The sequence below is a fragment of the Guillardia theta genome (assembly GCF_000315625.1).
Source record: "Guillardia theta CCMP2712 unplaced genomic scaffold GUITHscaffold_274, whole genome shotgun sequence".
Taxonomy (NCBI): Eukaryota; class Cryptophyceae; order Pyrenomonadales; family Geminigeraceae; genus Guillardia; species Guillardia theta.
In genome coordinates, this window is record NW_005434402.1 from 1 (window position 1) to 10,721 (window position 10,721).

Sequence of the window (10,721 nt, forward strand, 5' to 3'; positions counted from 1 at the left end):
TGGACGAGGAAGAGGACGAGGACGAGGACGAGGACGAGGACGAGGACGAGGATGACGACGAGGAGGAGAATGACGACGAGAATGACGACGAGGAGGAGGAGGAGGACGAGGACGAGGACGAGGACGAGGACGACGACGGGAGAAAAACGGGGAGGAGGAGGAGACTCTGTGTTGACCTGCACAGCAGCGGCAGCGATGACGAGAGGAGCGACGAACTTGGATCTCCACTGGTCGATTCGTTTCATGACGGCACAGACTCCCACACCTGGCCGACGTGAAATGAGATTGACTGGGAGAAAATGAGAGAAGAGGAGGAGGAGAAAGAAGAAACAGGAACTTGGCTGAGATGTCAAGTGAGTTATGACAAGAGGGGCGGAGGGAAGACAAGGTGGAGAGATGAAGAGAGCAGAACAATCGAAATTTCAAGTCATCATAACACACAAGCATCACAAGTATCACACCTCATGACAAAGTAACAACATCTCAACAGCGTTGAGGGAACAAGAATCGTCACCGATGAAGACCGACACGACCAAGTTGGCTTGCATCCAAAACCTCTTAAGAACCCCGAGGTGCATCTGGCACAATCTTCAGTGCCCGGCGGACTTACCAGCACTCACCTGGCTCTTGTCCGGGAGGTTTGAGAGGGAGCCGAAGACAAGGAGGTAGAAGGAGAGGAGGTACAACAGCTCCTTAGCAACAACATGCTCACACCTCGCAGCTGAATCTGTCTTGTCCTTGTCTCTCACGTTCTTCTTGCCACCTGCTGTCATCATTAACAGATGTTCCTCTTGCCCCTCGTGTGACCTGTGAAGAGGTAGAAGAATCCGACGACTGCGAGCAAGACGCCAACGTAGTGCGTTTGTTGCAGGAGCTCCCAACCAAACTTGACGAGGAAGTTTGTAAGGTTGGTTTGTACCTGCCCTTCATCTCATTTCCTCCCATCATCTTCCAGTCTCTTCAACCTGCTGATCATCACCAGAGTACAACCGAAAAGTTCCTGAGAGCAAGACATGTTATGAACGTGTTGCGAAGTTATGAGCGTGAAACAACATCACATCACCATATTCTGATCGAAGCACGTGTCTGATCAACCCTTCCATGCTATCTGTCGCTCCCCACGATCCTGCACTGATAGTCAGCCCTCAGAGCTTCCTCCACTTCTTCCTCTGCCACCGTCAACCTTCCCTGCCTCCTCTCCCTCCTCTCCCTCCATCCCCCACTCTTCTCGCCTCGTGTCTCTCCTCCCCTCCCACTTGCTCACCAAGAGGAGGGTGTGCTGCGGCGACCACTAGGTACGCATAGGGAAGCAAACCAACGAGTCCCCAGAAGCAGAGGGAGAGGAAGAGGCGAGGACGGAGTAAGAGGCCAGGCTCCTGCATACTGTTCTCAGGGAAGGGAATGCTGAAGGCGAGGATGCGTGGGGAGAGCAGAGCAAGAACGAGGATGAGGGGAGCAGGAGCAGGAGCAGGAGCAGGGGCAGGAGCAGGAGCAGGAGCAGGAGCAGAAGAGGGGAGTTGCCTTCTTGATGTTCATGGATACGATGGGAAGAGCATAGAACATGATGGTGTGCTGGTTGCTGAGACCAAGTCCGATGACCATTGCTGCTGTCTGAGCATCTGATATGATCGCCGTCATGCTCTGTCCTCGATTTCCACACTCAATCATCAACTTCTTACCCTTGGGATCTTTTGTGAGAGCAAATCTATCAAGTCCGTCAAGCCATGAGAGAGGTTCAGTGGGAAACAGCACCTGAGGTGAAGGAAGAGCAGAACGGCGACAAACATGTTGTTCATCGCAAACACTTCAGCATGTGTTGCGTATGTCCAGACGAGAGGCGAAAAGGCAAAAGAGAAAGCGCTCCATGCTGAAACAAACCTTCGCCTCGCATCAACAAGGTGGGAGAAAACAAGAGCTCAGTACCTCGAACAATCGAGCTCGTCATCGCCATGCTTGCTTGCGCTTGACTGAACGATCTTAGTTCGCAGGAGGAGCTGAGCAGCACAAGTTTGTCAAGGGATTCAACAACATGTCATCGTTACGTTTGACACGCTGAAAAGAAACCAGCGGCGATCGAGGCTGACAGAGCTGACAGCAAGTTGACACGGAAGGCTGGCGACCCTGGGTCGCAAACATGAGAGTTGAACCCCTTCAATCCATCCCCTCTCCTCCTCAACATCAACATCATCATCATCATCATCATCATCATCATCATCAACATCAACATCAACATCATCATCATCATCAACATCAACATCATCATCATCATCATCATCATCATCATCAACACCATCCTCCAGCCCCTTCCCCTCCCTCCCCCTTCCCCTCCCTCCCCCTTCCCCTCCCTCCCCCTCTCCCTCTCTCTCCCTCTCCCTCATCATCAACTTCAAATCTTCTCCTAGTCATCTTCATCGAAGCTACCATAGGGGATGGCGCGTACGAAGATCGCTCCCAACTATCATGAAGAGATCAGCAAAGACTTAAGGCGCATAAGACCCTCACAATGGTGTGCAGGGGGTAGCCAGGAGGGTGAGCAACTCCAAGATTGCAACAAGTAGCAACCTGCAAGGTCCTTTCATCCATCTTCATACCACCCATGACGTCACTGTACCAAGTCCCCGCTATCACCTCCTCCCACCGTTCGATACATGGTGGACACATAGATGGCGAAACAAGCGCAGGTCACGGAGAGAGACCAGATCAAGTCTGTTCTGTCCAGCCTGCTCATGGAGGTAGCAGGTAAGTTCCATGCTCGTCCTTCCGGGACCGTGAAAAGAAAAGGGATAACAAAGAAGGTGATGATGATTGCTTTTACATGCGATGACACTTGTGAGGATGCGAAAATTTGTGAGCTCTCACACAGATTTTCTTTGTTCAAATTGTCTGATACTTTCAGCAGATTCGGAAATGCAGCCCTCGATCTCTTTCCCTTTACCCACTTCCGATTCCAGTCTCTCTGCCCCTTCCCCTCCCTCTCCTGTTTGCTTCCCTGGTCTTGATCTCTCTCTCTCATACACATACACTCCCACACACACCGTGTTTGCCATGATCCTCCTTCTCGTTCTCTCCCTCCCTCCTCCCTCCTCCCTCCTCCCTCCTCCCTCCTCCCTCCTCCCTCCTCCCTCCTCCCTCCTCCCTCCTCCCCTCCTCCCTCCTCCCTCCCCTTCTTCCCACTCTCCCATCTCCTCACCTCGCTCTTCCTCTTGCATCTTCTCCTGCATTCTCACCTGCTGCCCTGCCTCGCCATGATCCGCAATCCTTCTTGATGGGAAACAAGCTCAAACTACTTAATTTAACCCATAAGTCTCTTAAATTAACCAGAAACATGTTAACTGAACTTCCGAACTCAACTCGGAGGTCAACTCATCAGTCACTAGTCGGAGCCTCCGACGAGGCTCCGGGAGCCAGAGAGCCGGCCCATCGCGGGCCGTGGCATGCCACACTGAAGGCTACTAGCTTCAGTAGCGATGAGCCCGGACTCCAGACAAGTGGCCACCGGGCCCAGCCACCGGGCCCGGCACACTGCTCATCAGGCCGGCCAGGCCACCCCGGCTGACACGGAGCCTTTACGCAGTCACGGTCACCGCCGGGTGCGGGCGCGAAGTTTGGCACTGCTTGCAACGGAATTGAGTTGCCGCCCGGCCTCGTCGGAACACGGAACTCAGCGGTAGTAGAACCATGACGGATTTGAATTCTAAGCAACGAAAACACAGATACACGGTTATTTCATTCACGCGTTGACACAAATAGAGGTCAGTGCCGACCCAATATAGCAGGCCGCATGACAAAAATAAGATCTACACAGAAGACTCATGATTCTAACACAGCAGAGACGAGGCCTCCACCAAGTTTATCATCATCCTTTCCTGTGGCATTGCTTTGAAATTTACCCATCTGAGCTTGAGAGCAAGAGAAAGCGCACAGACAAACCCCAACCAACGACCCTGACAAGTTTACAAGATGGTGCAGCCCCCTTTCTTCTTGGGTTCAGGCTTTGGCGGCTTCAGCGCGCACTTGATGGCCTCATCGAAAACTCTCTTCAAACCATGCTGAGTCAATGCAGAGCATTCCAGGTACTTCACCGCCTTGACCTTGTTCGCCATGGCTTTCCCCTGCTCCTCTGTGACTGGCCTCTGCTTCTCTTCTTCCAATTTCTTAATTATCTGGGGCTCGTTGCGCAAATCAATCTTGGTTCCAACTAGGATGATTGGAACACCCGGCGCATGATGTTGCAACTCCTTATACCACTTATGTTCCACGTTCTCTAGCGAAGTTGGATTGACGACAGAAAAGCAAACAAGGAACACGTCCGTCTGGGGGTAGCTGAGGGGTCTCAACCTGTCGTAGTCTTCTTGTCCTACAAGTATACATCTGTTAGCAAACAATCGGTCTTGAACACAAGGGATCAGACCTGCTGTATCCCATAATCCCAACGTCACAGGTTTTTCTTCAACCATTACATTTGCACTGTAATTATCGAAAACGGTGGGGATGTAATCCTGAGGAAAGGAGTTGGTTGTATCTGTTGATCTGTTAGAGTTCCTATGATAGGCACAAGTAAAAAATTACAGCTGATAAGCATGCACGTCTTTCCCACAGCACCATCGCCAACAACAACGCACTTGATCGACCGCATCTGCTCAGTAGCTATTAGTAAGTAAACTTTTAGACAGAAAACGAGCTTTATCGCTCTGAAGGTGTAATTCAGAGCAGACATAAGACGGAGACCAAAACAATGAATATTCTATTGTGCAAAGAAAACATATTTGACAAGAAATTTCAGCACTTTCCGGTTCCTGTTCAAGCCAAATTCTGAAACTGATACCCTCTTCAGTGGAATGAGTATAAGTGTAGCATTCACAAAAAAGATTTCCATCTGCAACTTGAAAGTGCATCTACTCGACACAAGAAATCGTTGATAGCTCTAATCGTTTCTTATTTTCACTCTGGAGACTGAGTATTTGCTTCCTTCAAACAGCAGCCTTGTCTGCACTACTTTCGCAACTTCCAGTGAATGTGAGCAACATCCCTCTATAGACACTGTCCATTTTGATCAGAGTAGATTTCTTACTTCTACGCAGCTCTTCGTGTTTAATGCATTTTCCACGCTCAACCAACCATTCCATCAAGTACGCTCTGAGCTGACCTCGCCGACTTCACAAGGTCCTTGAACCATCAACTCTTTCTGTATGTCTGAAGCGCTAGCTTCCAGTCTACGACTCAAGATAGATTGCCGATGGCGATCATAGGCGCCTCTGTCCTCTGGCCTCTGTTTCTCTCTCCCCTCCTCCTCCCTCTCTCTGACCCGCCATTGCTGCCTTCCACCGCAACAGCTCCTCGACGACCCTCCGCCTCGACCTGCAGTACCCCACCCCTTCATAGTCCGTACACCCTACCACCATACCGACTTCCCTACCCACCCCTTGCATTCAGCTCCCCCGATATATTCTCAAAAAGTACCCCTCTAATTACCACCCACTGTTGTCCTGCAGAACAAGCCATGTAATATGTACCCCACCCCCCATTGGACTTGTACCACCTACCATCTAATCATGTAAATTCCCACCACCACTAGTACCTGACCCTTCTCTCGACTAGGGACTACCCCCTGGTAGAGGACAAATTGAGGTTCGGGGGGAATACACCCGTCCTTCTGTACCCACCCATAACGACAAGGGTAAGCCACTGGGGAAAGGATGGGTAGGGTAATGCCTCTATGACAAATCCTCTGTATTATTAGTTTTGTCTTTATATTAATTTTAAAAATGTCGGCACCAGCAACGATATCCACCCCCCTACGTAATTTAACAATGTGAGTACCCCTACCATCCTAAATGCAGTAAAGTACCATGTGTTTCCTCTATGGTACTACCCTACAAACTCAGACTACCCCACATTCTCGACAAGTACCCTCTGTGGGACTGGCACCACGGTGAGTCATCACTCCTGTCTGACGGTTTCAAAGACCGTTGACAGGGCGCCGGGTTGGCGGCGCCGGGGGCCCCGCCCGGGCCGGGTCACGTCCGGGGCGGGCCACCGTGTGGCACTGCCAGGCTCGGACTGCCGCCATGATGTCTGAGTCAGCTTGCCTTACGGAGTACGGTAGACCCGGTGACCGGGCCGGGGTCCGATCCGGCCCGCCGTCATGATGCGCGCCGCCGGGCCGGCCGGGCTGCCACCGTGAGTCATCACAGTTCACTTGAAGTGTCACGTTAAGCGCGCCCGGCGGGCGGCCGCGGAGGCTGGAGTGCCACCGCACTGTACTCGGACTGGCCGGCCCGCCGCCCGGGGGGGGGTGACCGGCGGGCGTTAGTGACGAGGCCGGGCACTCAGCGGCTCAGTCGCGGCAGCCAGTGCCCGTCCGCCGCCGATCCCCCGGGCGATTCGCCACTGATCATAGCGTTGACATTTTGCTTTGTCTGCTTTGGGCTGTATGACGGTTTTCCCGTGAGGGGTTTGTTCTGCTTTCTATGTGGATTGGGGGGTGGCGTGTTTGAGGATTTCAAACAGGGTCCAAATTTCAGGTTTATAACTCTGATGTTGTTTTCCAATAAGATATTTTAAACTGTATTGTGGAATGGTTGAGTATAAACAGAGAAGTAGGGCTGCACCCCAGAAGTTGCACTGAGATCATGGGGTAGTCGACTAACTAATTTGTAGAGCCTTCTTATGGTACAATTTTATCAACAAGTTTGAACGACCTCTCTACACGCCATGAGCCTCCCCTTGTTCGGGGCACGTCGCACCGCTCTGTACTGCCCTAACCATGGCTCGCAAACAGCGAGCCCGCGGCAGCGTGTGCAGACATCAGATGTTCACCGAACCTCCTCATGGGAAATTCCTGAGGTGTAGAGATGATGATCCTTGAGGAGTGCTTCGTACAGTGCGTGGATCTCACGAAAAATCGTTTGGTGAGCGAAGAGCATCAATAATACAAGTGAAAATCACCATCACAGGGATACGTTGCAATCGAAACCGGGTTGTGAAATACCCTAAGCTATCTGCGATGCATGACAGGGAAACTGAGTTGGAGTAGATGGATGGAGATTACACACAAGACGACAGGGAATCATCATCCGACGGTGACTGGATTGTTCAAAAGCCGTACAGTCACCAGTGAGCTCAAGAACATATGTTTTCACGATGATGGCTGATAGGCTCGCAAGACATACAGTGCATTTTAGCAGTGGGCTGCTCGATTGCTTGAAACCACGATGATCCACAGCACTATCGAATGATAACAAGCAAGTCCAGTGGTTCGTGAAGGATTCTTCATCCGGTTTTCAAGGATGTGTTGGAACGATGAAACATGTTGCAAATCACCAAGGTCTATGCCATTTGATCACATGATGCATCATCTAAATATTACTGGTGTGAACTTGCATCAGATCGTGTGTCCATCAATGAGCCGCTGCCAAGCAGATGATACGGTCACAGCAAACACGAGCACTTTGAAGATGCTGATATTCCAGGCCGTACAGCATTTATGATGTGGCTACATGTCACATGCTTCTTGGTTAACACAGAAGTAACTTCGCCAGGCAAAAGATGGAACGTCGTCAGGATTACAAGGAGGTCGGTTGTGCTTTTACCCAGATTGAAACGCTTGTAATAAAGATATGATCACCTGAATGTGGAATTCTGTTTATTGATTCACAGTGTTTGTCGTTCGTGTACAATCATCGAGTGCTTGCTCTGTTGAACAAGGCACCCCTCTGTAGAGCCAAATGCGACAAGAACACTACTGTTGCATGGTAGCATTGCGAACTGTCCAAACAAGGCAGGATTGATTCGAAGAACATCTCATTTATTGATATCAGATTCATCTGCACATTGTTTCATTTCTAACTAGGTTTCTGCAGCGTTGTGGAAATGTCATGACAGAGGAAGAACTTAGTTGCAGTGCAGAAAAATCATCCAACGTCATGAAACATGGAAATGCAATTGTCAATGCACTTGATCATGGGTATAGTGATTCATGATCAACAACGATGATTCAAAGTCATCTATCCTGGCAGGTAAAGAAATCCTTTGTGCAAACGTCTCTTCATGCATCATTGAACGGTTGAGCATGTAAAGCTTTCTCTATAGAAAAGTGAGGTGCATGAATCCTGACCGTAAGACTAGAAGAATTCAAAGTGAGTGATGACATGAGAACACATATCTAGACAGCAAAGTCGCTTAAGGTACAGTTTGATATACAAATTTCTCACAAATCATGCATTTGAGCTCAACGTTCAACCTACGGCAATTTGAAAGGAGGGTCAATCAGAGTTGATTCTGTTCAATGGTGAATCTATCATTAGTTGCTTAGCTGTTCATGAAAATTTCATCTTGTCTTCGAAGAATATTTTCAAGTACACACGCGGATTGTTTGTACCTAGGGTGCATATTCCAGTACACGATGGATGATTCAAACCTTGGCCCAACCTGCAGAGTTGAGAAAGAAGCTCGATCATCTCTTACAGGTATGATATGAGATCTTCATCTCATTCCTATCTCAGTTGGGTTGGATTCGAAGTCTCTCAATATCAAGGTTCATCCTCGCGAGTCAGGAATGCACCATTTCATCGCCTCTTGCTCGTCCAGGGAGAGGGGGCTTGGGGAATGAGAAATGGGGGCTACCCCCCACCCCCTATCACAGAGTTTCAAACTGGTTCGAAGGTGGGTAGTTGAGGGTGCTCCATACCCACCCCACCCCCCAACGAAAGTCAAACGGAGGGGTTCTTGGAAGTCGAAGTTCCGACCAGTTTGGCCCTCGTTTTGTACCATATAAACGCTGCAATATTAAGTTGGTACCACAGATACTTCTAAAATTCGTACTTTTACTTTGGTTTGGCGTGGTGAGGTGTCCAAGCAACCAAATTCAAATCACCCTACCCCTCTTTGGCCCTGCGCAGCAACGATTTTCCTAAGAGCGAGTACCCTCCTACACGCCTTCTCAAAGTAGGGTACTCCCACATGGCATGAAATGAAGGGACCCCACAGGCCCTTCGAAAAAAAAAAATCTTGCCAATTTTTCCTATGAGCACCCGGCCGGAAAAGCAACGCTATGTTCTCACCGTCACTGACCGTCGCAGTGATCGGATGCGCCGCGGCGCCGGGGACTCCTCGCCGGGAGCCGCTAGGGCCTGACTCACGGTGCTGACTCGTCACTGGCACAGTGCCGCCGGCCCCCGGCGTTCCGGTTCAACTGAGTCCGAGTCAGGCCGCGGCCCGGCCCGGCCCGGCCGCATTCAAGTACTTGTACTATAGTACTGGCACGGTACTCTCTAATCATTGAAGTGGCGGATGAAGACGAAAAAAGACTCTGCGAGGTTGACAGCCTTGATGACTCCGGCACCGAAGGTACTTGAAGGTTTCCTGGTGGGTGAGGGTGGGGTGGTACCCGTCTTTGATACTGTCAAGATGAATTTCGGGGGCCGAGTAACGCGAGGGTGGGTGATGAACAGATACGTGGGGGGTGGGGGAGGAGGGGGTACTGTCAGAGGTACTTTCTGGGGTCACGGGGGAGGGGGAGAAGTTTTTCGGGTAGGGGGTGCATCTTGTTGGAGGGGAGGAAGGGGTGGGTAGTACTGCCATACCTGGGCTGACGATAGTAAAGCGAGGGGTGGGAAAATATGGTGGGTGGGTAGTGATGTCGAGGGTAGACCAAAAAGGAAGGAACGAAAGAAAAGAAGGTTCTGGGATTGGGTAGGGGTGGTTGACCACGGGTGTAAATAAGGGGATTTTATGGGGTGAATTTCAAACGTGACACCAAAGGGGGCAGGGTGCGCGAAGGGGTGGTCAACGAAATGATTGAGTAGGAAAAAAAACGATTTCAGCTTCTTTTGGAGATTTGTTCCTATTTTGGGTTCCTCGGTCGGTGCTGGATATTTTCGGTGGGGGTGGATAAAGGTTCTCAATACTTCACAAAATAACACCTTATCCCCGCCAACTTGTGTTTTCCCGATATAGAATGGTACTAATTTGATCTATATTGTTACTTAATATTGTTAATTATTAGAAATTACTGTGGGTCCACCCACTGCTAGTGTACACAATTCCACCCCGGCCGGATTTGATATTATTAGGGATCTGTCGGCGGGTAGGTCGATGGAATGGGGGGAGCAGGAGGTTCGATTGGGCATGTATGAAGGCAGTGGTGATGTCAGGGGGAGATAGAGATAGCTTCTATTGGTAACGAGATGAAAATGCAGATGAAAACTTCGAGTTTCATTCTTCACTTGGATGAACAAGCTGATATGGACGGGGATAGGAAACACGAAAACAAAATCTCGAAACTCGATTCAAGTGGTTTGATGTCATGGCGAGATGCGAAGCGGTTCTGGATTGCATTAGTCCATCCAGATGTGTTTTATTAGCCAGTGAAAAGATCGGCCATAGCAAATGGAGATATTGAAGCATGTATATCAAAGGGTTTGGTTGTAATGGAGCACAAACCTGGGCCGGGGTTTCAGTGGGAGTTTTAGTGGTCAGGAAGAACCATGAAAAACGATTTCCCTTTGTCTTCTATAGTCATTCATTGTTGTCACAATTCTATCGCTTTCTTCTCTCACTCTTTATTTGATAAGGCGGGGAAGGGGAGCGGGGCTCCTTCCTGTTATGAGTGAAGCAGCGGTTGTATGGCCTTGACCCTGGCAGGTAACTTGTGCTAGTGTCACGGCAGAGATTAACTTACAACTGTTGCTGTCTATTTTCTTGCGCAAAATCTGCACAGG

At 49.9% G+C, this 10,721-nt stretch overlaps 2 protein-coding genes across 2 annotated transcripts; both read right to left on the reverse strand.

The window, feature by feature from the left end:
• Positions 1 to 455: 455 nt before the first annotated feature.
• GUITHDRAFT_122012 (hypothetical protein) lies at positions 456 to 2,589 on the reverse strand (the record flags this gene model as incomplete). Its single annotated transcript, XM_005818712.1, has 11 exons — positions 456 to 578; positions 621 to 763; positions 808 to 919; positions 966 to 1,000; positions 1,064 to 1,126; positions 1,587 to 1,705; positions 1,753 to 1,867; positions 1,924 to 1,994; positions 2,043 to 2,121; positions 2,422 to 2,455; positions 2,503 to 2,589. 11 exons carry the CDS (start codon positions 2,587 to 2,589, stop codon positions 456 to 458), a joined length of 981 nt encoding a protein of 326 aa, XP_005818769.1.
• A 1,119-nt stretch (positions 2,590 to 3,708) lies between these two features.
• On the reverse strand, positions 3,709 to 4,638 carry GUITHDRAFT_98731 (hypothetical protein; the record flags this gene model as incomplete). The annotated part of the gene is made up of 3 exons (XM_005818713.1): positions 3,709 to 4,357; positions 4,412 to 4,522; positions 4,570 to 4,638. Coding segments are annotated over 3 exons (584 nt in total), but the record flags the coding sequence as incomplete, so codon positions are not given.
• Positions 4,639 to 10,721: the final 6,083 nt, after the last annotated feature.